At 42.3% G+C, this 27,514-nt stretch overlaps 1 protein-coding gene across 1 annotated transcript in view; it reads right to left on the bottom strand.

The window, feature by feature from the left end:
• The window catches only part of fam13b (family with sequence similarity 13 member B), an 86,950-nt gene that overhangs the window by 46,251 nt on the left and 13,185 nt on the right, over nucleotides 1-27,514 (bottom strand). Inside the window, exons 2-6 of the mRNA XM_079502926.1 lie at nucleotides 24,003-24,156; nucleotides 17,277-17,489; nucleotides 9,770-9,982; nucleotides 7,932-8,109; nucleotides 6,723-6,864 (exon numbers count right to left, since the gene is read on the bottom strand). Coding sequence (XP_079359052.1) covers nucleotides 6,723-6,864; nucleotides 7,932-8,109; nucleotides 9,770-9,982; nucleotides 17,277-17,442 — 699 coding nt within the window. The 5' untranslated portion in view covers nucleotides 17,443-17,489; nucleotides 24,003-24,156. The remainder of the gene's footprint in view (nucleotides 1-6,722; nucleotides 6,865-7,931; nucleotides 8,110-9,769; nucleotides 9,983-17,276; nucleotides 17,490-24,002; nucleotides 24,157-27,514) is intronic.

Here is a 27,514-nt window from a genome sequence, read left to right as displayed (position 1 = left end):
ACTCAGCATCAAGGGTTAGGTTCAAGGTAAGTCCCTGCGACATACTAGCGTCATGTCCAGGGGGTGTACTTGTACATCAAGCTGCCTCACGCTACAGAAACAGGAGATAGGCTCCTGCCCTATGGGCCCCATGGCTCGGCAAGGCTACTTAGATAGTTTCACACTGTGTTCCAGCAGTATGTACGTTCATGACTACATTCCAGCCTGGTATATATATATATATAGGACAAATAACACCTTCTTTTACAACAATGATTGTCAAAAGAACTAGTATTTTATGATAATATGACATTAATATTTAAAATTAAATTAAAGAAAAAACATATGTGAATTATTTCTTTCTTGAAAAGTATGTTTTCATTGCGATACAGATAAATAACTTAACTTGATCCAAGCCGGAATACAATTGAGTATTATTATTATTGATTAAACATGCTGAAAATGCACGTGGCCCACCCATTTGATCAGATAGTTGGGCCGCCAATGCTTTTGAGGCTGAGAATCACTGCTTTGGTGCGATAATATGGAACTGTCCTAGTTCAAACCCAGTTAGTATGAGCCGCGTAGGCCATGTCTGGTTTTGCATAACTGCTATGGTAAGTAGTAGACATACAGTAGTTTAATAGTTCAAAGTTGTTTTTTTGGGACAACTAATGCCCAGACCGAGTATAATAATAATCCATTAACTCTAGCAACACATGATCTTGGCTAGTGCAGTCAAACTCAGCTCAAGCCAAATAGCCAAACCAAGATTAGCAGTCACCCTGGATACAGAGTTATTTCAATGGCACAGACACAGCAAGCTTTCCACATTGGTTGCCATACTGGTGGCACACTGCCAAGAGGCGTAGCCCAGAGCGTCCATGTAGACCTGAGGACGACTCTAAAAACACTGGTTGTAATGGTGCCAACTCACAGGTGTGAATGTGGTTCATAGGGGAAAAGTACACAATAAATGTTATGTCAACATTACCTGAGTATTGATAACACTTTAATTGCACTGGGTTATTTAATCCATTACATTATAGCGCCCATTCGATTTATAAACACGGACCACTTTTACAGACGGACCGGATGTTGTTGTGAATGTGTGTGTAGCAGCTAACAATAGCCACGCCACTTTAAAGGCGATCGACAACAACGTTGTGAGCTTGTAGATCAGCTATTTTCACACAATGTTGGTCCCAGAATAGGGACAAATAGAGTTCATCTGGTTATATCAACCTGTAGCAAAAAGCATGGGAAAGGTTATGCAATGACTATGTATCTCCTCTTTCTTAGCAATTTGTGGGTCTGTCTTTGTGCTGCTTAGCTTATTTACAGACTGCGGCATGCGTGTTAATCTCCTTCTCAAGGGTCTTTTCTGACAGCGAGCTGATCCCAGTGGAAAAGCTGGAGGTGTCAGTTGCATGGTTACATCATCATCACCACCTCAAAGACCCCCCTCTCTTTCTCCTCATATCGTTGCATTCTGGCAGAAACCTCATATTTAACTGTTTTTTTCTTTAATTAATGCCCCCCTTTTGTCATATTACAGCGCCACACAATATTAGAAATTTTCGTATTTATTTAAAAGCGGTTAAGTCTGTGGGTTTTATGAATACGGAACCAATGAAAAGTGTTAACCAGAGCTTGTGACTATATAATAACCATAGATATATAGAAGAAAGGCTAGATGGTGCAAGTTGGAGTCTACAGCGCAGTTCACTGGCTATGTTACAAACGTTATGATTCAGGATGCTTATCTGCTTAATGTTATCTAGCCTTTATATATGTCTATGATAATAACAACCACCTTTGATGCATTGCAGAACACAGGTTCCTTTTTCCATTTCCTGAAATGTGAACTTTGTTGGACATACAAGGTTTCCACCCGACAGCGACGATCTCCTCCTCCATCTCCCTCCCTCCTCCTGGTTTCCCTGCCCCCTCTCTCTCTCTCTCCCTCTCTCCCCCTCTCCTTCTCCTGCATTACTCTCTCTGCCTCTCTCTTATGTAACACACGGAGGCATTTTCTTTCCGAATGACTGCTCTCATTCACATTGTCTGCTTTCCTCTTAAACTCTCTCTCTCTCTCTCGCGCGCTCTCTCCCTCTCGCTCGCTCACTTAAGATGAAGTTAAAGAGAGAAAAGGAGTCATATGGATGGACTTTGTAATCAATTACTATGTTATACTGGGCTCTATTTGAGCTAAACTGTCTTCCCTTGTCGTGTCTCCACCCCCCCCCCCCCCCAGAAGGGAGAGTAAAATAAAAACACAGTAATAAAATATAATGTGGGGACAGAGAGGGAGCGAGATAAGGTGAACGCAATTAAGGGAAGCGAGTGTCAATTACAAGAAACCGCCAAAATGAGCCAGAGCCCATAGGCGTGTACTCACTACATCACATAGCCTGGAGGGCTGGAGGGATTCATCTGCATCCAGCTAGTTACCAACTGAGGAAAGACTACATCCCAAAGTCTGGAGGAGGTACTGTATGATTGCTCTGCTATTGGTTAGTCCGTTATTGAGCCAACTGGATGACCAATGTTCTAACTTCATCACTGTTTGACTAAGTCAGTCAATCAGTCAAAGACATGCCTGGACAGAACACCTGGAAATCCTCTCTCTAATACACAGTGTATATACTGTATGTGTATGCCACATACTGTACATACACCATATTGTTAAACTTAGCTGTATTATGGCCTTTGTACATTTAAGTAAAAAGGGTGAATGCATGATTTAATTGACAATGTTGAAAAAAACATATTGTACTTTATCTTTTCACTTAATGTGTCTTTATAATTATACTAGAAGTTACGTTCCAGCACAATATGGGAAGAAGGAAATTGCGGGAGTTGACAGACTCTACTTCATGTTTCAGCTGTGTTTGTAAACCCAGTATTGTGTAGAAACGGATGGGTTATTCATTATTATTATGTGTTGTTGCGCACGTGCGCACGCACGCACGCACGCACGCACGCACGCACGCAGGCCGTAGACTACAATGCGCCATTGGACTGGCCCCATGAAGTGAACGGAGTTGGCGTAACTCGGCAAAGTGATGACGATTTTGATGTAGGCTGGTGGTCAAGAATGTGTTATTTCATATAAATGGGTATTGTACTGTAAATATGACAGTTGCATGGATGCAAAGTAGTGGTTGATGTCTGGACAGGCATGCTGTTGGTGTTGTGCATGGTGAGATGTGTGCAAACGGTGTGGTTTGGTAGGAGAAGGCGGACAAAGGATGGGGTGTTGCGCTATTAGTGTGGCAGGATTACATTTAAGTAAATACTATTGTGTGAGCAGAAACATTGAAGTTAATATTATTATAATTATTATAAACAGTGTACAATAGAATCACTTGCACTTACAAATCGTGAGGGGGATTTCCATTAGGTAATTCTATAGTATAATACTGTGTACTTACCATAGTGCCCCAAATCCCCCCACAGGTTAATACATAGATAGTTTATTTTATTTCATGAGTAGCCCACTGTATGTATTTCAAAGCATATGGCAGACATGGTTTTCATGTGATTCCCACAAACGTGTATAATGGTTTTGTAATGGCTGTGCTGGTGCTCATTAAAGGCAAGGAGTGTCAATCTGTCAGTCTCCCACCAATCAATGGCCTTCAAATGCCATTGTTGCTACTCTTTACGGTATGTAGAGTAACCAGTTATTAAATAAACTGTATAGACACAACACTAGGTGAGGAATCACATCACTCGGCACTGAGTGAATGGCTTTTTTATTTGTTTAGTCTGGCACTTACATTCCCTAGATACAATGTACCGGACCTGAATCTAAATGGATGTGGAAACAACTGTAACCAGTAACGAAAGATGTGTGTGAGCAAAGGTTTTGAAAGAAAAAATCATGTCACTACATGTTCATTATTGACACGCATGGAAACGCATTAAGGACCTTTCAAACGTGAAGCGATATAATGCGCCTATAGTTAATTTTCAATAAGACCTGCGTTTTTGCGCGGAGCACTGGGGAGCAGTCGCGGTGCGACACCGCAAGCATATTTACGTGAGCACGGTCCCGTGGATTTGTTGTGCGCGTGCTCGTTTCGTGCACACGCCCGCGACTCACCAGACCTGGATACGTTTTTTTTTAAGCTTGCGTTGTTGCGCCCCCTCTTGAGCAGACCTGGAGGAGACCTGTCATCCAGGCAACAACGCCTGCGTTCCTCGCTTCCCGTTTGAAAGGCCCTTTAGGCTGTTACAGTGGCCATCAACACTTGCTGGTACAGGGCCTACTTGAACAGCTCTCCAAAGCGTCCGCAGCCCACCCATCTGACCACTTAACCGTTTGGCCGCCAGGATTAATTAAAGAATGATTACTATATGCCAGGATTTCCCCCGTTCAACCCTTATTTTGAAGATCCAAAAGACCGCGACCGGATGTTGTGTCAACATAATGGTGTGTGCGTGCGTGCGTTCGTGCGTGCGTGTGTTGTGTCTCGACCGGGTGTTGATCTCTCACTAGCTCAGGGGTTCTCAACTTGGGGGTTGCGACCCCTCGGGGGGCCCAGAAATTATTTTGGGGGGTCCCCAAATTATAAAAGAAAACCTGAATGGCTGGAAAATGGAAATTTAGAGTTTACATAGTACACATAGTGCATACATAAACTTTCCTTAATGATTATATCTGGTTTCAGTATTTATTTATGAGGTATTTTCTCTGTTATTAAGGTTATTGTAGCGGTCAATTTGTATTGGTGGTGGGGAGGGGGGCGGGCGGGGCGGGGGTCGCGAGACATGGCAAGCATTTTCGGGGGTGCTCAGCCAAAAAGGTTGAGAACCCCTGCACTAGCTGATGAGAAGTACAGGCAGGCGCCATTACAGCGACCTCTATGCTCCGTGCAATAAGCGTTGTTTTGACCAGAAATGCCACCTGGGGGCGGGGAATTGGAGATAAAAGCGACTGAAAGTGTACGTGCGCAGTCAAGATGGCACAGTCCATGTTTAATGTAATGTTCAATCGATTGTGTTCCTGCTTAGATCAATGGAACCAACGCAGTATACTTAAAGTTTTTATTTATTGGTACCACTTAATATTAATGTTATACCATCATTAAAAGTGTTTTGCCATTTATTTGGGGGCCCACTTGCAATACCCTCGCGACCCACCAGGTTGAGAGCCACTGATGAAAAGTCCCTGTGTGCTCAGCTGTCATATAGAGCTCTCTCCAGGAGTAGCGAGTGTCAGTGGGGAACGTAGTTGAGCCACCACATTCCACACATAGTGTGTGCGTACGTACCATACGCTGTAGCACAATGCAGGGATCATGCGTGATGATTGTGCACATACTGTACAATGTGTCCGAGGCACTGTTACATAACTTCAGGTCGCTTCAGGTTCTCCGCTTTTTCGGTGGGAAGGCCAACGTCAGAGAAATGGGCCAGGCGTAGCAAAGTTACAGATACCTTGCAAATGTCACGCTGTATGATTATATAAGGCAGCACAGGAAATCCCAGATTCCCAATGACCCGCTGGCCAAGTAATATGAAATGTTAACCCTTGATAGGAAGGTTCTTAAGCTGAATTTTGACCACTTGAACCTGGCATTCGCGATGCATTGCGAGATTGTAGATATTCTATTTTTGGGGGAATGACTGTCTTGGGAGACGATTTGATTTGATTTTATTATAAACAAAAAAACAAAAAAAACAGAGAACATATACCGTCGATAGCTGTCGAGTGGAAACCTCTTATCTCTAAAACTGTTACTTTTACAGGATTCAAATTCAAAAACAGCAAAAGTAGCAGATCAACAAGCTCAAAATGGGTCGCTTTGCGCAGCATTTCGAGCTTGAAGAACTGCTACTTTTGATGCTTTTGTGTGACACTGTAGCATTAGTGTATCAATTTACGGAAAAATACCAAAAGGTTTGAATATGGAGATAAGAGGTTTCTGCACGACTATACAAGCAATGTTTGAACTCACATTATTCACCTCAACTCATCACTGTGAGGAACACAGAGTACAGAGTACTAGACAAGGTCACATCCTCCAAACAGGACACAGGATGTGTGTAAAGCCCTTGGAATATCAAAGTTGGGCTAGTGCCTTTGTCTTTCATGTGCCCGGGCTTGAATGTTGGACTAATGGTGTGCGTGTGCGTGTGCGTGTGCGTGTGTGTGAGAGAGAGACATAATTGGTGTGTAGATCAAATACAGTAAGAACGGACAGGGAAGGAAGGATGAACGGAGGAGAGAAAGATGGTTGAACGATTGGCTTTTGCCATTTTTGCGCGACACCACCATACTGTACAAACTAAGTATAAAATAGGACTTAAGTGGTTAATCAACTTAGTCGATTATGAATAATAATCAATGTGTTGTCAAAGTGTTAATGTATAAAACTAAAAATAATGGCTGGTTGCAGCCCTAGGGGCCCGAATCACAAAGCAGTTTACACCCATATTTTGGGGTTAAAGGACATTTCCAAACTTGCCACATTAGTAGTCTAGAATAAGGCATTCTAATGACATACAGTAAGCTTTGGTCCTACGTACGGTAAGTCTGCTTCCGAGTAGACTTGAGAAAGAGCGTCCCTCCGCAAAATTCACAGACAAAAAAAAAAAAAGATTTCTGAATCAGACTACTAACGTAGGAAGTTTGGAAAATTCCTTTACACCCAAAATATGGGTGTAGACTGTAGACATCTTAGTGAATGGGGCTCCTGCTAGTGCTGTGCCGTATACAGTGCAGCCGTTACCTGTTCGTTGATGGAGCTGTAGTCGTTGGTAGTGGAGACGTCGTCCTCCTCGGAGTCAAACAACTCCTCCTGGTTGTCCAGCAGCTCAGCCAGCACCCTGCTCACCGCCTCCTCCCGCAGGTCCTCGCCCTCCAGCGACAGACTGGTGGACACACGGACACACACTTTAAATCAGTGGTTCTCAACCTGTGGGCCGTGACCGCAACGGTATTGCAGTGGTACCAGAAAATAATGATAATATATAACAGAGTTCCAATAAATAATGATAATAATATATAACAGAGTTCCAATAAATAATGATAATAATATATAACAGAGTTCCAATAATTAATGATAATAATATATAACAGAGTTACCAATATATAATGATAATATATAACAGTGGTACCAGTGAATACCGGAGAACTCGCCGGTTTACCAACTCACCACAGTGAAAAGTGGAGAGAAACAAGTTTCAATGTCTTCATCAGTATAGTACTATAGTATGTCAAACCCACAGATGTTATAGTTCATTTCCAAAGTGATCAAATTATTTTGTGCAATTATATGGTCAGCTGGCCCGGATGGTTAGCTCAACCGTCTGGGCACCTAGGCTGCTGAGCCAGCCTGACGGCGTGCCGCGGGTTCGACTCCCGAGCCCGACGGCCTTTGCCGCGTGTCTGTCCCCCCCCCCCAATCTCTCTCCCCATTTTCCTGTCAGTCTACTTTCAACCTATCAATAAAGACAGAAAACGCCAAAACAATATCAAAAACAAAAAAAAATTAAATGGTCAGCTAGATAACGATAAAAAGGTGAGTATGTGAATGCCAATGATAGTACCAATGATATTTCAGGATATTGTTTACTAATGAATTACATTGTTTCGGTACTTTGGTGTTTAAACTTTAGCATTCCTACTTCATCTAGTGTAAACTCTAAACAACTATCCTCTCTCTCTCTCTCAATTCAATGCAATTTTTAATATCCTCTCTCTCAATTCAATACAATTTAAATAAAGGTGAAGTAAAGCTAAAATGCACTAAACCGCGGCGAGTCGGAAAACCGACAAGTTCTCCGGTTACCGTACCGGTTACCAGTACCAGTACCGGTTACCGTACTCTATGTTCCATTGATCCGAGCTGGAACACAATAGATTGACTGATCATTAAAATATACATGCTCCGTTGTGCTGCACACGCAGTGCTCACTGTGCGGCCGGTCAAACTCACTGGAATATGTCTGGTCCGAAGACGGCGGCCAGCGCCCCAACGGTCCAGCTGTCGGGCTGCAGAGACGCCACGCTGGCCAGGAAGCGGCAGAGGAAGCGCAACAGGCCGTAGCTCTGCTGGGGCAGCTGCTGCAGCACGTAGCGCATGTTCCTCTTCACCTCCTCCTCGCCACCGTCCTCTGCAACGTAGGGATCAGGGAATAAAGCTGAATCAAATCTCATGACTGAAAATGTACCGATGACGTTTATCATTCTAAATTCCATTCCACACTTTCTGACATGAATGGTAAAACAGTCACACACTTAGCACTCACAATAGTAAATGAAACTGATCATCCCCTCAACCGTCACTTTACAATCATGCCATCAGTGCGGAGATACAGAACTTTGAAATGGGAACACCTTGCCATGCATCATGGCTTATTTATGCTCAGCAATAAATGACAAACAGAGAAGGTGGCAGCACAATTATCAATTGTGCACATACAACTTGTTTGGCTCCCACACGGCTCCTTCTTGTTATGTAGACACACGCATTAAGATTATCCATAAGACTGTGACGTGATGTGAATTACAGAACCGAGGCGGAGTTAAAAAGAGACAACACGTCAGGTGACAGATTAGCAGAGAGATTAGAGATGTGAGCTGTTCACCAAGACAGACAAACACAAACAAACTGTCCAATCCCCCATCACTCTTAATCAAGGTGTCAGACAACAGGAAAGATTAGAGATGATCAACAACAGATGAGTGTGAGGAGTATACTTTTCACATGTAGTAAATTAATACATATATACAATCCTTTCCTAAAAAAGAGACATGGCATGTATGGCATTATAAATGTACATTTTGTTTGTTGAGAAAACAGGAAGAGACAACACAAGGACAAGGTAATAACAACACGGTTTATGTAGTATCTCGGTATGCCTGTGCGTAGGGTTGTCCTGATGACGTCAAATGATCGGAATCGATATTAAACTATTGAGATATGGCATATGTATGTGATGTACAGGGGCGGCCTTAAGGATCGGGAGGCCCCGTTCATGACGTCATCATTTTAATAATTAATGATTATTCACATTTTTTTTTTAAAAGAAGAAAAATGTCAGTGTGTATTTTCGGACAGCAGCTTGATTAAACAACTTTGTCTTGAAATTACTGTAACTGGGAGGCAGCATAGGCTATACAATGATGCAATCGTAACTCTCAGCATTGCTAGTGCAGTGAGTGCACACACCGGGAAGGGGGAACAATTACAAACAAACAATAAAGGTCAACGTGACATGACAGGTGAAGTACCTGCAGTGATTATTAGCTGCTGCCAACTAGTGGTAAGTGGATCTACAGGATGAGGCTGAATAATATTGACAAGGCTGATTGGAGGGCTGCGATGCAATGCAACATTAATAATACTACTACTACTACTACTACAAATAATAATAATAACAAAAAATATAGCCGTTTCAATATATAAGGCCGCTACTAGTGATGTATTGCCATGCTTTTTGTTCTTGCTTAATGCAAGTCGCTCTGGATTAAGAGCTTCTGCTAAATGCCTAAATTGAAAATTGTAATTGTAAATCGGCAGATACTGAAAATCAAATGATCGGGAGTAAAAACATGATCGCTACCTGTGCGCATTACGAAGAGCAGCATTCTTTGTTCTAGGTTTTGATTTATTCTTTAGAGAAGGACGAGCAGTCCACATACCAGCTCTAACAGTGTGATAAACCAGTTCCAGAAACGGCTGTACGCCCGGGCCCGGGGTGACTGTTTTGATGCGAGCTTTCCAGTATTGGGTTCCAGACCCCAACCCTACCCAGGAGAGAGGACACTCACCCTGGAGAAGCTGGAGGATGTGTCCCTGGATGGCGGTGGGGACGACTGGTTCAGGGAGCTCCTGCAGGAAGAGGCGGAGCAAGCTGACGGCGGAGGCCAGGTCCGCCACCTTCTGTAGCTCCACCTCCTCGCCGCTGTCATAGCGCTGCCGCAGCCAATCAACACGCTCCGCATTTCCATTGACCAGGAAGAGGCCCTCCAGGTCCAGGCCGCCTGTCAGAATGAGCGCAATTAAACTTCTGATCAATAAAGTTCACCAAGTTCATGGTTAGGTTAATAAGCAAACATCCTCTGTTTACACAACCCCAGTGTCCTGTCCTCCATTGCAAATTGTTCTTTGCAGGCCAGCATCCAATTCCAAACATACATTTGTAAAAGAGTGACTTGATAATTACCGATTTTGAATAACTCTTCAGTATTGGCTTGCTATTCAAATGACCATATAATTCATCTCTCTATTGTACAGTAATGTACTTTCCTGAAAGTAAACACCCACTTATTTTTTCAGAGCACACTCAAAAGAGAAGACTCTCAAAGAATAGCTAAAGCTTGCATCGCCGTCAGCAAGCAATCCGTGTCGCGGCTCTAGCTTGTTGAGTGAGCTGTCCCTGTTGATGCCGTGAGGCATAAGGAACAACATGGCAGTAGTGGCCTGATGGCGTAGTGATTAAGACTTTTATTTACAAAACCCTGTCTCCCTAATGGCTTGGGATGGAATTCTACCAAGAGCCTTCCCCTACATGGTCGCCTTCTCTCCTCTTAATAAGGAATAAATCACTGTCCACAGACTGCTTTTTAAGGAGAAAGTATCATGCCAGTGTTGTTGACGTGTTCTGTAGTTTAAGCTAATGTACCCACCTGGTACACACAAGCTGTGGGTCTGGAAACCAACATCAACCAAAAACTGGCAAACCTTGGCTGTCAGTTAAGAATGCCAATTTCTAGCTAGAGTGGCATGTTCCCAAACTGAGCATAATCAATTCTAATTTGTTTAAAGCCGACTTAAGAAAATGTCTGAACTGGCACATAAATATTAAGACTTCAAAAGGCATCTTAGCAGCTCAGTCAGTAAGTATGCATGGCACAGACTGAATCACCACGTTGTGGATTCAAATCCGGCTCATGGGTCACGACCTGTGCAGGAAGTCATCTCTTTGTTCGACCATGACTTTGTTAATTTCTTCAAATAACAAAGCTGAAATGCGTCAAGGCCGGCCAGTGGCGGGCGGCCACTTAACTGCATGTGCTGCGTGCCCAGCGGCTCAGCCAGCCGGTGCACGACCACATTATGCTCCCTGTGAGTGCCAGGTTCCAATCTGACCAGCTTTTAAGTTCTCATGTACAGTAGCTCTCCTCTCTAGTTTGCCTTGGTTTCCTGTCTTTATACACTGACATACATGTATATTTTTTTGTAAAATAAAAACAAAAACTCTAAAAGAAACCCGTTATCTCAATACATTTACATTTTTTTGGTAAATTAATGTCCAACATCAAACAAAGGTTTTGCACAAAAGTAGTGAAAATAGCAGACAAGTTCACAACTGTAGATTGGCTATTTTCACCATTTCATTTTAAAAACGTATAAATACATTTAAAAAGTAACATACAAGGATTACACCCGACAATGACGATATACCGAATTATATACTACCTAGTACCTATATGTCTGTGTGTGTTGTGTTGGGTGTTGCCTTGGATGTTTTCTACAGCAGCCTAATCCGTGGGAAGGATTGTAAGCCAAGCATGCCTCTATTGATAATAATCATCATTCCTAACTCCACTTACATCACTCGGGACATGTGATAAGATGCATGGATAACATACCGATTGAATCAGCCAACTAGTAAGGGTTCGACAAGAACATGCCTTCATGTTAGTGGCATAAAGTGTCAGTCAGTTGCTCAGGAAACAGGCGTTGTATAGAAGGTCATCCTCATGTTATGTATTGTATTGTGATGCGTGTCCATATAATTAAAAAGCAATATCCCCCACAATGTATGCATATGCTAACCTTTACTTATATTGAGTAGGTCGCTATATAACAAATGCTATTTTACAGGAATGGCTTTTGTACGGTTGAGATCCTTTAGGATTTTAACGATCTGATTCCTTTACGGTTCGCTTTAATGATTATTTAAAAATGTACATTTTGGTCTAAAATGTGTACATGTAGTATTGCATGATGCATATTATTGTAGTGGTTATCAAAGTGATGTACAGGGACCCTCTGGGTTACTTGAGGGGATTCCAAATGGACCCTCCAGGTCTATAACTGTGAATGTACAAATGGAACCAAATTTACCCATAAGGGTGTACCTTGAAATTAAAAAGTTTGAGAATCACACAATTCTAAGTAGACGTGAAGTCAGTGAGATAAACCAGTTCTGGAAAACGGTTTCATCCATAATATGGATGAAACCGTTTTCCAGAACTGGAATTTGGTTTGGGATCTGGAAACGGATCCAATATTATTGGATCCGTTTCCAGATCCCAAACCAAATTTTTGGTGTGGGTGGAAAGCGGAGCATCGGGAGGAAACACAGATGAACATGGCGAGAACATTGGATTCAAACACATGACCTTCTTGCTGTGAGGCAACAGTACTAACCACTGAGCTACCAGGTTATCAAAATAGCATAAAGACAGTGACAACTGCTGCTGTAAGGACTGAATGCTGGCAGACAGTATGACCACTGCTACTGTGGACAGCAATGCTCACAGTTGTGAACATGAAAGATGCCTATTAATTATACACAGAGGCAGAGCACTCTCCATGTGCCTTGTGTTCCAGGGTGTGGGTGAGCTTGCAGTTGCACTAGACAATTTCCTATTGATCCTGAAATGTGATAAACATCTAGAATCTCAACAGTGGGAGTGCAATTACACAACACTCTAAAGTAGACTCCCCACCATCGCCCCTCAGAAGAGACAACGATTCAAAAGCAGGGTTTCCTCTGTATACAGTTGACAGTGGAGGGGTAAAACGTTATTGGGGAAAACTGGATATAGCATTATTAGTAAGTAATAGTAATAGTAGTAAGCCTTGCCAAGCCATGTGGCCCATAGGGCAGGAGCATATCTCCCATTTCAGAAGTGTGAGGCGGATTAATATACATCCCCCAGCCATGATGCACGAGTACACCCCCTGGACATGACTCTAGTATGTGGCAAACATTGAAGCCTCTTGAAGCAGTCTAACACAGTGCTCTACCATTTATTATATTTTATTTACTGCCAAAGGTTTTCACACCCATGATTGTATTGTATATGAAAAAGTGGGTTGGTCATCTCTCACAGTTCGTAGAGAGCAACATTGCATTATATTCATTTATAAGGCCTTGCGTCGTAAGATGTTACTTGATATTCAACACGTTCACGGGGACACATTACTGTAGATATACCAGTCCATGTATGAACAGGAAAGACTGCTTTTATTTATTATGCTCCACACAAATGGAACAAAGTTCAGGAATCTCTAAAGTTGGTTTGATTGGTCTTGATAGAGACATTTAGGGTACGGCCCAGCCCGGCCCTAAGTGGGCCAGCCCGAAGCTCAGCCCAGCCTGACTAATTAGCATGATGTTGGGCATAATGTTATTTAGTTTCATGGAACCCCAGGCTTGGCCCGGGCCAACTAATTAGCATACATTTTTTTTATGGCCCGGGCCGGGGAATGCCTGACTGAGGACAAACATGATTTAAAAATTGTATTAGTTTCTATACATGCCCTGAGCAAAATACATTGTTTTGTTTTTAAAATCAGGTTTTATATTGCTTTGATTAACTGTGAACACCAAATGCCAATGAACACCTGCCTAAGTACTACAGATCGATGCTGTTTTTAGCTCCAGTATGCAAGTGTACTGCTCTGACTTTACAGGCCTGGGATGTTATGCAACAGGATAACAGGTGGCTGAGCATTTCTAGACAAGCACATTAAAAGTCATTAACCGTGTGCCGTTGACACACTTGTAATTAGAGCCTTATTTACTTTGACTAAAATAAATATATTTCCCAGCCATGAGAACAATCATTAATACTGTACGTCTGGAGGATAAAGCGATGGGTGTTACATGACCTTGTGTGTGGTCAGTATGCCACAGTATACAAACACACAAGTTGAAAACCTAATTCATACTTTGTTGTTCATGTTTTTGACTGGGACCAATGACCATGCAGTTAGTACTGTAGGGGCCACTCTGTTGATCGGTCGGTGAAAGCCAAGAGCTGGTCACAGTTAATCACGGATTACATGCTGGTCGAAAAAAGTTATTTTCAGCAAGTGACACGGTCGTACAACAAAGTATAAATTATCTACGCTAGCTTAATGTCTAATTCTGAGTGCTGTGGCTTGACATATTGTAATCTTTACTACTGGCCAATACTTGTCATGTTGGTAATGTAGTGTGTGTTGGCTGCCCCCAAGCCATCATGTTGGTAATGTAGTGTGTGTTGGCTGCCCCCAAGCCATCATGTTGGTAATGTAGTGTGTGTTGGCTGCCCCCAAGCCATCATGTTGGTAATGTACTGTGTGTTGGCTGCCCCCAAGCCATCATGTTGGTAATGTAGTGTGTGTTGGCTGCCCCCAAGCCATCATGTTGGTAATGTAGTGTGTGTTGGCTGCCCCCAAGCCATCATGTTGGTAATGTAGTGTGTGTTGGCTGCCCCCAAGCCATCATGTTGGTAATGTACTGTGTGTTGGCTGCCCCCAAGCCATCATGTTGGTAATGTAGTGTGTGTTGGCTGCCCCCAAGCCATCATGTTGGTAATGTAGTGTGTGTTGGCTGCCCTCAAGCCATCATGTTGGTAATGTAGTGTGTGTTGGCTGCCCTCAAGCCATCATGTTGGTAATGTAGTGTGTGTTGGCTGCCCTCAAGCCATCATGTTGGTAATGTAGTGTGTGTTGGCTGCCCCCAAGCCATCATGTTGGTAATGTAGTGTGTGTTGGCTGCCCCCAAGCCATACAAACTGATTCACTGGCCAGCTGAGTTTCCCTGGAGTAAAACAAACATGACTCACAAGGTATTTTTCCCTTCTCTCCTTTGCGTCCATCTTCAGAAATGTTTAACCCATTTTGATCTGAGATCAGATTCTAAAAATGTCTTCTACATCCTGACAGTTTTCTGAAAAAGCTATGTTTCTATGTCAGTCGTTCTTCGATTCTTAAAAAATAGCAGACCTACAAGCTCGTAGCGCGCCACTCGGTGGCGCGCTATGAGCTTGTAGATCTGCTATTTTTCAATAGCTAAAGCATAACATAATGCTAACACCAAAATGCCCAAAAATGGGTTAATTGAAAATACTGTAGTTGAAAGCATACTTAAGATCTTTGCACAGTCTGATGCAATTTTGTATTGGTCAATCAGTTTTTAACGCATCCAAAAAAACATCGGACAGCAATTTCAGAGTACGTAGGTGTCCTAGAGTTCATAAGCATGCGTTTGAATAAAATGGCCATTCTTCTCCATTTTTACAAGCAAATAAAAAGCACTCTGTACAAGGTAGTTGTTCAATTCTAGAAAAGTAGAATTTAATCTAAAATTACACCAAGATGTGGCTGCTGAGTCTGACTAAGCCAACACACACACACACACACACACACACACACACACACACACACACACACACACACACACACACACACACACACACACACACACACACACACACACACACACACACACACACACACACACACACACACACACACACACACACACACACACACACACACACACACACACACACACACACACACACACACACACACACACACACACACACACACACACACTTTGTAAAAATGGCAAAATACGACTCCTAACGTCGTTGACACTCATAAAATGTCCCTGGGACTCATCTAAAAGACCATCCCTGCATCCCGGGACTAATTACATTGAAAACCTATTTACATCACTGTACTAGTAATCAATTTAGTTCATTATAAAATGATCTATTAGAATGTTTACCTGAAAACACAGTATCTCATGCACCAGCCTCCATGAAGGACAACCTTCACAGCATGTACTTGGTGAATGTGTTCAGTGCTCAACTTCAATTCAACTAGCAGTCATTCACTTAATAGTTTAAACAAGGGGTTTCCCAAACGTATTCAGCTCGAGACCTTAACCCTTTCTGACCTGGGAACGATTCTACAAATGTCTTCTAAATCCCCTAAAACCCCTATGTGTCTATGTCAGTGGTTCTCAAACTATTTCATGTCAAGGACCCCCAGAAATACATGTAATCAGCCGCCGACCCCCATCTAAAAATATGTTGTTCCAGGGACCCCGCAGAAGCACATATTTGAGTTAAAAACGTTCGTTATATATATATATAATATATATTCAAAGATTTGCACCACATTTTCACGATTTTTCAAAAATAGCAGATCTACAAGCGAGTACCGCGCTACGAGCTTGTAGTTCTGCTATTTTTCAACAGCTAAATTATAACATAATGCTTAAAACACCTAAAGGGGTTCCCGCCCAAAATGTGTTAAAGATAAAATGGGTGTCTCCATAGGAAATACATTAATTTGTCGCCTATGGGAGAAATCTGTCTCATAGTAAAGGGCTAAGACCTGGCTGGCACAGGATCAAGTCATGAATTTAGCTGCATTCTTTTTTGATGTTCAATCCTCTGAATGTCTTAAATATCACAATGTTTGGTTGAATGAATAAAATCGTACCAAATACAACACCAATACAAATTTCACACTACAGAACTCACCCCTGATAGTCTAACTCTAACCCGAGGGCATCACCCTAAGGGGTAAAATCTTCAGTGTGTTGCATTGTGAGCTTTTAGATCGGCAGGTTGTTTTGTAGTTAAGTGGTTTAAGTGGTTTTAAGTACAGTTGAGTTTCCCTGCTGACCTGACATTTGGTTAAATCATTTGAACACAAACAAAACATCTCTTTTGTATAAGCAGTAGTCACATTTTTGAAGTACAGCGTTAGAATACTGATCAGTCAAGAATGTAATTCTTCTACAATTTGAACCACTGACAGAGTGAAAAGGTTAATGACGGTTAACCTTAACAAACACAATGTGGATAATCGGTCGTTAACATTATACATAATAAGAAAAATGTAAGCCAAAACACGATAATTAGGATTTGTCTCTGAGTGTTACCTCAGAGAACAGCACTGTTATTTGTGCACTGGACCTTGGCCTAGACTAGATCATCTAAATAGGGATTTTACAGAAATCACTAGACAGGAATTTGTTTAAATTACAGAAACATTTGTCTACATGTGTCAGCGCTAGATGGATACAGTCAGAAACGCATCGATATTTGTCCTACTCTGTCACAGTAATCCAATTTGATTTCGATCCAGTTTATAATAAATGTGAGTCCCCCCCCAAAAGAACGATATTGTTAAAATGCCAACACATCTGAGTCACTCTGTCATAACCTTAAAATAAGCTAACCATGACATCTGTAATATCACTGTTTAATACACTTCATTAGTGTGCATGGTGTGCATGCGTGCATGGCATACCGTGCTCTTCAATGTAGTCGACGATGTGTTTGACCAGCACAGGGACCTCGTGTCCACTCAGGGTGTGCGTGTGGGTCACCTCCTCCAACGGAACGCCAAACACCCGTGCGCTGCCGGCTGAGCTCCTGCCCTCGTTGCCTGGCAATGGAGACACGCTCTTCCTCATGGCCTCCTCCTCCTCCTCCTCACCACAGCCCCACCAAGACCTCACGTCTTCAGTGTGCAAAAGAGATGGGAAGAGAGAGAGAGAGGGGCAAGGAAGGAAGAAAGGAAAAATAATGTAAAAATGTTGACAAGATTAGCATCATAAGCAAAAGGGAAAGATAGAGTGCGCGACGGAGTGAAGAGAGAAAAACAATGGTGACAGTTGGCATTGTTGTGACGAGTGGAGAAAAGGACAGACGGTGCCCGAGTCTAGAATCAACATCATCATCACATTCCCCTTCAGTCATACTCACACTGCAAGTCACACAGCCTCATCCCTGAGCACAGACTCACACTGAAGACAACACAGAGAGAAGCAAGTAACTAATGGCACACTGGCAGAGAGAGAGAGAGAGAGAGAGAGAGAGAGAGAGAGAGAGAGAGAGAGGGAGGGAGATAAGAGCGAGTCCTCTCCTCTTATGTCCACAAACAAAAACAACCACACACTCTCATAGTCATAACATCAAGGAAGGGCGGATCTAACAATTGACCGCCTCCCATGCAGCCATGTGACAGATTGTGGGAGGAGTGGGGGAGAAGAGAGAGACACCGTCTCCACACCTGAGCGCAAAAAGGTTTTAAGCTGCGCACTTCTTAAGCTGCGCGCAGCTTAAAGCTTGAGTTTTTAGACAGCTGGTGGATGGAAAAGAAGCTCCACCTCCGCTGAAGACTTGAGCGGAGGAGAGCGTTTCCGGGAATCTGGCCGTCGCGCAAGAATTCAGCGGAGGTGGAGCTTAATTTCCATCCACCAGCTGTCTAAAAACTCAAGCTTTAAGCTGCTTGCAGCCGAGAACGTGCGCAGCTCTTTTGACCGTCTGGCAGCACCTAGAAGCTGCTAAAAGCTTACAGGTGAGCAGCACCTGCCACTCGCTTTTTTTGCCACAGTACTTGTTCCCGCATAACTTCCGGGTATGATGATGATGTCACACGCATGCCCCCTATTGGAACCCAAATCTACACTGTAACATTCTCAGTGTCTTGTCTACATACCATATGTTCAAAACCTTTTCAGGATTCAAATAAAAAAATAGCAAAAGTCAAGGTCTGATACTTTAGTGTGACGCTGTAATATGAACTGTAGTATGTAATTCATTTACGAAAAAACACATCTCCATTAAAATATGGAGATAAGGTTCCTGCCCGACAGTGACGATAGTGTATGTCAAACAGCTCTCTAGGCAAATTGACACATTCATGCAACATGTCTGCATTGAACTGGCAGTACTATGCTTACATTTTGAGACTTGTTGTCAGGCAGAAACCTCTTATCTCCATATTCCAAATGTTTGTTTTTTGTAAAAAAAAAAAAAAAAAAAAAAGAAGAAAAAGAAAAACGCCATACTACAGCATAAGGCTGACCCAAAACATTTGAATGTTCGAAGCTTCGTTCGATGTCATGAGATTTTAACAAAAAAACGAATAATCAAGTTTTTTTTATTTTAAGACTTAAAAAAATAGCTCATCTACAAGCCCACAACGCATTGCAGCATGACAAGTTGAGAGCTTGCAGATCTGCTGCCCTTCAAAGCTCCATGATTCATGAATCACTGACACATTATATAATCCCCCCCCCACCCCTAGCTAGTAGCTTCGACTTTAAAAAGAAAAATAACAATCGAAGGTCAGCCCTACTACAGTGTCACACTAAAGCATCAAAAGTACCAGATCCACAAGCTCGAAATGTGGCGCGAAGCAATGCGTTTAGAGCTTACAGATCTGCAGCTTTTGCTATATTTTATTTGATTCAATCCTGAAAGTAACAGCTTTGGAGTTAGACATATGAGGTTTCTACCCAGGCGACATACGGTACTTCGTTGACCAGGGTCCCCCAGGGGTCTACACTTGGGTCCCCTCCGTTTTTCCCTCAATACCAAGCCTCTTTGGCAAAAATAGCAGACCTACAAGCTCACAATGCATCATGGCGTGTTGTGAGCTTGTAGAGTCTACAAGCTCACAACACGCCATGATGCATTGTATGATAAGTCTACAATGTAGACTTATCATCACATGCTCAGAATAGGATGCTAGGACTTGAATGGTCAACTGTGAGAGTGTAAAAAGTGACACCTGCGGAAGTGCGGATCCATTTTGACACCGTCTGCATCACTCCGTAAATATCACAAAAATCTAAAATAAATATAAGAATTATAGTAGTTCACCCAAAGAATACTTCTTGTCTGTCAATTACACACACCACACCATTAAGACCTGAATTCCATCATTATTTTATTTTTTATTTTTTTGTCACATTAATAAACCAATGATTTGATGAGCTTCATGGGAGTTATTGGAGTGCATTGATGAGAGTGTCTGCTTAAAGCCTAAATTGTAAATTCATAGAACACAAGTAATGTTTTGGGAGAACTACTCCTTTAAGCATTAGGTTATACTTTAGCGATTGAAAAATAGCAGATCTACAAGCTCATACTACGAGCTTGTAGATCTGCTATTTTTGAAAAATCGTAAAAATGTGTCGCAAATCTTTGAATATATATTCTTTCAGAGCAAACGTTTTGAACTAAAATCTTTGCTTCTGGGGGGTCCCTGGAGGCTGGAACTACATATTTTCAGATGGGGGTCGGCGGCCAATTACATATATTTTTGGAGGTCCTTGACATGAAAAGGTTTGAGCACCACTGACATAGAAACATGAGTTTTTCAGAAAACTGTTAGCATTTAGAAGGCATTTGTAGAATCGTCCTCAGGTCTAAATGGGTTAAAATGCTTTAACACTCTGGCCAATGGTCATCAGTCCCACTTGACGGTATGTGGCATGACAGGACTGTAACTTCTCTGCTCTTGTCACGTGAAAAGTGTCACCTTCTTCACAGCGGCGAAAACCGGTTTAAACCGGTTGCGTTTGTCCAACTGCAGCCGGACAGAATTAACTTTTAAAACATGGATGTCAGACTGTAGTCATGTACTTGTCACCAGCACGTGTGGTTTTTCATGTTTGTGCGCATGTGCATCATCTGAAAACACACACACTGGACAGTTGGCGGCCTTAAGCCAGTACTTACTGTATACTAGTGGTGGGGAAAAAAATCGATTATCCAATTAATCGCGATGCCGTCATGGGCGATAATTCATCGATGCACAAATGTCAAAAATCGATTATATAATTATTATTTTTTACCGGAGCAAAAGGGCGGAACTAATCTGCAACTGCACTGCGGCGTCGTACCGGACCGTTAAGAGTGACGCACACGCTTTAGCTTTCAACAACCAAAACAGAACGAGTTACCAACGCGGAGGGGAAGAGAAAAAATATGACAGAAAGGGAACATTTTGGATTGTATGAGGTTGAGGGGACACGAGAACTCGATAAAACTCACACCATCGACCGTCTGTGAAATGTGGCCGATGTAGTGTGGCTCCAAAGTGCGTAACATGGCCCGGAATCCGTCGCTCTCCACGGCCGAATATGAACGTAAATCCTTTGCAATAAAAGTGCCGATGGACTTCGTAATTCTAGTCGCCTTTTCTGAGTGCATGGGCAGCTGTGTGTGGGTGCAGTACTTAGTTTAGACAGTACTTAGTTTAGACTAGTAATTTGGTTAGACCAGTCATTAGTCCTACAACTACAACGTATCTCAAACCCTCACCCAAACCATTAAATGCTAAACTTCTAATTGCTCTTAGTCTTAATTAGAGCAGAGCCAGGACAATAGCAGAAACACAAAGCCATTTAGATTCAAAATCAGACCATGATCTGATGGCCTGAGGTTGACACTAATGGGCTTGATGGGTGGACTTAATCCCCTCAAAGATAATCACACAATGACTAGTCTAAACCCCAGCTGTGTCCGTGTGTTCGGGATCGCGATGGTTGTCTTGACTGCATCTCTGGATGTCAGTGGGCAATATGGTCTTGTACACGTTGTGAGTTGTATCGAGTTCCCGTGTCCCCTCAACATCATAGAATCCAAAATGTTGCCATACACTTGTAAAATACTTTAAACCAAATGCTAGTCCTTAATGTGTACAAACAAACATCATTATTAATATATATCATTATTAATATATATTTATTGTATTGTATTGTATTGCTTGTACAAACTCATTGTTTTTTTTAAAGAAAGCTTAATGTTTCTAAGAGTTTGATGGGGAGGAGCTGGCCTGAGTGTTCGATTAATCTGTTTATTGCGGTTCTGTATTTGGCCACGGACCCCATCTGAAAATATTTTGTTCTATGGACCTCCCCAGAAGCAAAGATTTGAGTTAATAACGTGCACTGTGAAAGAATATATATATTCATAATCATTAGAAAGCACTTTGTTTATTAAGGTGGCCTTACACTAGCCGATCTGAAATCTGATAGCACCACACACTACAGGATAATCGGAGCGGGGCAGAGCAAATATCGGGCCGATCCCGATCGCGCTTTGAGCGGCCGGGCACCCCCCGAGCGTCAAAAATGCCCGATTATCGGCTAGTGTAAGGCCACCTTTAGTCACACAGTGACTGAGTGATTAACAGTGAGTGACTTTCCCTGGATTCCTTGGGGCATGACTCATCTCCCCATATAGGCCATGCCCATTGGATAGATTGCGTCAGGATAGATTTTCCTCCATTTTGAATTTTCTTCAAAACACACTTTTTGCTCTTCCACCTACAGCTTTTGTGCAAATCTCACACAAATCAGTACACATGATCTCTGGACCTATCCGATGAAAACGCCACAGCCAGAATTTTCATAGTCCATATTGTTCGGCTGTAATCGGCGTCCAAAGTTAGTGGGAGGGGCCTGTTTTACAAAAACATTAACGGAATGTTTAATCCACCCCAAATTTCATTCACATGTCGTGGGTGGTTTAATCAACGGAGAGCCCAAAGCAATTACATTTTCAGCCATAGGGGGTGCCGCAAATGTGGAAATGTCAAACGTTTGTTGCAAAAACATGCTTTTGGGGAGATATTTAAAGTGCACGCTCCGGCGAAAACAGCTAATCTACAAGCTCACAACATCACAGGTTGCAACAGAAAAATAAACTAGTTAAAAGATTAAAAAGGTTAAAAACTATAAACCAGAGGTGAACAAACAAAGTGTGGGGGTGGGGGGTTTATGTAGGGAAAGCGGTTTTGAGTGTGCTTTTGAACATTTAGAAAGTCTCTCAGTCTCACCTGGTATTATTTATTAAACAGAAAAATGCATTTCCAGGTTGTTACACCAATTTGATCCAATCAGGAGAGAGAACTTGTGCAGAATAAAGTACTATAAACAATGAACGTGGAAGTAAGGACTCAAAGAAATGAGCCGACAAAATTGGAACTCTTAAAGGCGTAGTGAAACGGAAATGGACATTTTATTTTGAAGTTTCAGACGGTCTCAAGTTGAAACACCGCTATGAAGTTTCTGAACCAATCAGAGCGTCGCATCCCTTCAGGGGATGGGACGGTAGCTAGGGACGGGTAGCTATGCTACGCAGGACAGAGTGTGGATGTTTGTTTACAAATCAGATAGTCGGCCAGCTTTACCAGTTTACACTTAATGTGGCTTATTTCTACCCTATAATGTTTTCAGATACATTTTTAGCGTGATGATTAAGTTGAAACCGAGTAATACACTCTCTGGATGTTATCTTGAATGGGAATAAAAACGGAAGATGTCTGTAATCAGTAGCAGCTGTGCAGCCTGTGCTGGACGGATGCGGAGATATGGGGAATTAAACTGGTGAGCTTTATTTTTATTGGCTTTTATCGATGTGGGCCTCGACACATCATCACGCAGCACGTTTTCGTTTTCAGGAAGTAATAGAAAATATGTTTTATGGACTTTTGATATAAAAACACAAAAAAAAATCACATTTTTTTGGCATCCATTGTTAGGTATGCCCATATGATGACCATGGATATGGTCTAAAAGTGTGAAAAACGTATTTTTTATTTCACTACACCTTTAACACAATAAAACTGAAGCTTGTTAATGGGTAGTTTCTACAATTCTGATTGGATGAAATTGGCAACCCTCTGAAATGTATTTTATAGAGACAGAGCTAGAGAGACAGGGAGAGCCCTGTTATTGACACACACACAACAACTCCATAGCAATGGAGGCTATCAGATTATAGCTTTTAAACAAAGAACCTTTTTGTTTTAACCATAAAATATCACTTAAACTTCCTTTAACCACTTTCAACCCGGTCTCACTGTTTTGAGAATGTCATTTAAGGTGAAGAAAGTGTTGTGAGCTAAAGATCTTTTAAGTGTGAATACTACTGATTTAGAAGGCATTTGTAGTATATTGGCCTCAGTTCTTTTGGTCATTTCATCGTCTACTCAGGTTTATGTGAAGGCCCCAGACAGTTTTTAAGTTGCTTGATTCAGTATTTAGATATTTGATATAAATGTAGGTGCCACTACATTATATCTATACAGTACAGTATATGTTATTAAAACTTTTTTAACCTTTGGTGCTCGTTATATACACTGTATGTGAGTGAGTGAGTGAGTGAGTGAGTGAGTGAGTGAGTGTGTGTGTGTGTGTGTGTGTTCGTGCCACGTCACCGTGGTCATACTCACCGTGTAGCAGTGAAAGTGTGTCCTATCCTCTCCTCCCCTAGCCAGTGAACCAGTGAACCATCTATGGCTGCTTCAGGTTGTGGCAGAAGATGAGCCTATAATTCCGCATTGACGGACTGCTAATCCCTCTAGCAGGATCCTTCACCTAGCTACACTGAGGAAATGGGAGAGAAACACAGAGGGGGGGGGGGGGGGGGGGGGTAAAGATTAGCATCACACAATTCATTGACGGTGACAAAACGATGACTGTGGTCTGGTGGCATCACACCACGAGCAACACAGCACAAAAATGTACTTGAAGAAAGCAGACGAGGATGCAGTACCTGTATTATACAACATGAGACCCCATCAGTACAGCGAAGCAGCAGGTAGCCATTAGGCTACCTGTATTATACAACATGAGACCCCATCAGTACAGCGAAGCAGCAGGTAGCCATTAGGCATACAAATCAAGGAAAAGGGCTGTGTGTGAATAGTACAAAAGGGAGCTGGAGCCAGGTTTATACTGGAGCCTCTCTGGCCTCCTCGCTTCACTCTGTTTCACTGCCAAGAACTACAAAAAGGACAGGGGTAACTTTCTCCTCTCCATCCTGACATCCCTCTATCTCGACTCCTTCAGTCTCTACTTTGCTCCTCCTCTACCTCCTTCCCTCCACTTCTCCCCTTTCCTCTCTTTCCTTACCTCCTCTCCTTCTGCTCAACCACACTCTTCCGTTACTGCTCTGGTACGTTTCTCCTCCGTCTTCCTTCCTCCTCCGCCTTCCACTCAGCCCTCACTCTTTTTCGCCTCCTCGCCTCACCTCGATTTCCCCCCTCCTCATCTACTTTCCAATCCCCTCCTTCTTGCCCCCCTCGACATGATACTTGAGCCATTCAGGCTGTCCTGGAGTCAGCTGGAGGTGAGGGCACAATGCAATAATTAAACTGACAGAGTGAGCAAAGAAACTGTGTGCACGTTGCCTGTCTGTGTGTGTGTGTGTGTGTGTGTGTGTGTGTGTGTGTGTGTGTCCACACTGTCACTTTGAATCCGTTTCCCATTCGGTGTGTCCGTGCATGAAGTGTGAGACACTGTGTCCTGCGGTTGTCAGTGCAGCAGTTATGTCATAACTGCCATAACCAGACACGAGCCTATGGCAAAATATATTTCTGTCGAGATTGAAGACGAGGTCTACATACCATACTTCAAACAAATGTAATCAGTGTGTAATCAAACCAAAAGTAATTGGATATAGTCGGTCAAATAAATGGTGAGGTAGATTGGATTCAACCTGGGCTGGAGACATTGCTAGTACGGGTCCACACACACTTTAGCCCCCCAGGCTACTGAAGCAGTACAGATCTGATGTGTTTGATGTCATTATTGTGCTCTCCGCCTGTGGACCGGAGCTCTGCTTCCTCAATGCCCAAGGTTGGTTTATAATTTATCATCAGCATGGAAATAGAGCTTTTAGAACATCACTAAAAACTTCAGTTTCACCCTCGCTTCTCTGCTACCTTCTCGCTTTCCTTTTAATTAAATGAAAGTTGCGAAGAGCGTTTCCGAAGCGATAACATGTGCATTTTTACTTTTATGTTTGTTTACTTTCTACCATAATGCAAAACAACAATCTCTTTCAAGTCAATTTGGAGTTAACAGAGGATTTTTGTGCATATTCGTGTGGATCTGCTTATGTGTTTTTCAGTGCCCACTGCCTGGACACTGGGGTATATTTGATGCTGCCCTTCCATTACAACCTTAGTATCAGTAGTCTAGATGTTAATAATTAGTGTGCGACTCTATTCTGTTCTTGCGTTCTCCTCCTTTTTGAGCCGGTTCTCTTCCTTCCTGCCTCTGGTTCATCATTCTTGCATGCATTACGTAAGTCACCTGACCTAGTTCAGCAGTGTCTGTCTGCATCACCTCCATGTCAAGAGAGGAGAGACATGGGCTGGCCAAGAGCTTTTGAGGACAAAAAAATAAACGGTGCTGAATCTTTCCGTTTTCTATCCATCGGTCTCACTCACCTTTTATGTCTCTGACTGCCTGCCTCTATTATTTCATCCCTCTCTATCTCAATCTCGCTCCCACACTATTCATTTTCTTCTAACAAAGGGTGCTTTCTAACTCCTAACCAGGAGTCAAGGGGCTGTTGTGTTGTCCAGCTAACTGCTAATTAAGCACTCACTACCAAGTTCCAACGATACAATAAGGTGGATTGTCTACGTCCCTGACACAGTCAATGAACCGTCATGTTTGTAGTAATCAGAGGCCTGAGGAAGAGGAACCAGCATCAATGCTACCGTGCTGGTGGAGTGCCAACAAATGAAGTGACTGCAATATTGGAGTTAATTGTCTTCAGAATATATATATATATAGTTTTTCAACTATGGTGGTGATCAGTTGTGGAACTGTATCCCGTAATAATATTTTAGCATCCATACTCTTACAAATGCAGGCAGTCAAGCTTTTACAGAGGCAATTGCAGATTATACTGTATATTGGGGATCGAGAATTTCTGATTTATTTTTTTAAGATTCATATGCATTACTAAATGAGAACCACCCCTAAGGTGTAATGGGTACTTCAGACAACACTGAACTGAAGCAAATCTAAACTAGTAATGCTGACAGATAAGGGAAACTCATCTCACCCTTTTAAGGACTAATGCATTAATCGTCGTCTGTGAACTCAAGCCAGGGGAAGCTCAGTATATTATCTGTGTATGGCCTTTTAGGGACAGGATTAATTCTTCAGTGCAGTGGGGATATTATGTCCAAATCCACCAGACAACTTTCTCATTGCTCAAGACAACCAGGCAGATACGTGATATATCCCTAGTTGTATTGTATTGTGAATCACTAATAGAAGCATCTGTTAAGGCTTACAGGCCTCGTAGGGATCCCACCAAGGAGTCTTTCAGAATAACGGGATAATAAAGGGAACATTCCCACTGTATTTTGAATCTGTTGTCACTGGCAGAGGGCATCCTCTGACTAAATTCAAATAAACTTTACTTAAGGGTCATTGTAAAGGTATTTTCTCACAACGGTTGCATACTCTTTAAGACAGAACCCTGAAAACCCCTATGAACAGTTAAGGCTTGTGCATAAGCCTCTTTGAAAGGCAAATCCTGATATTGGAAGTCAAAACAAATCCAAAGCACAACATTGACTTGCAATTCCAAAATCACAGTTTTTCCCAAGAGACAAACTCCTCAAGCCTGGTTTAGAGTCAGACCAAGGATTCATGAAGGGACGAGAATGATTTAAGCCTGATTAATACTTTAGTTTGTACACTGTACATGTACAAGAGTGTTGTGCACTGAATAGCTGCCCTACAGGCTCACAACAACATGTCACAGATACAGCCCTTTGCAAGCTTGTACAGGTCTGCTAGATTGCAGCAGTCTGAATTACCCTTAGCATGTACTGTGCAGTTAATGTATTGTAAAGAAACTCTTGACTATATGAACTTGAAATGGTTTAAAATTACAAGTTGTATTTGTAAATATTAGCATTTAATGTGCTATTAA

This window comes from Electrona antarctica (assembly GCF_951216825.1).
Source record: "Electrona antarctica genome assembly, chromosome: 1".
In the NCBI taxonomy this organism is placed as follows: Eukaryota; Metazoa; Chordata; class Actinopteri; order Myctophiformes; family Myctophidae; genus Electrona; species Electrona antarctica.
Note: the sequence above shows the minus strand (reverse complement) of the source record. Positions and strands in the feature narration are given on the sequence as shown.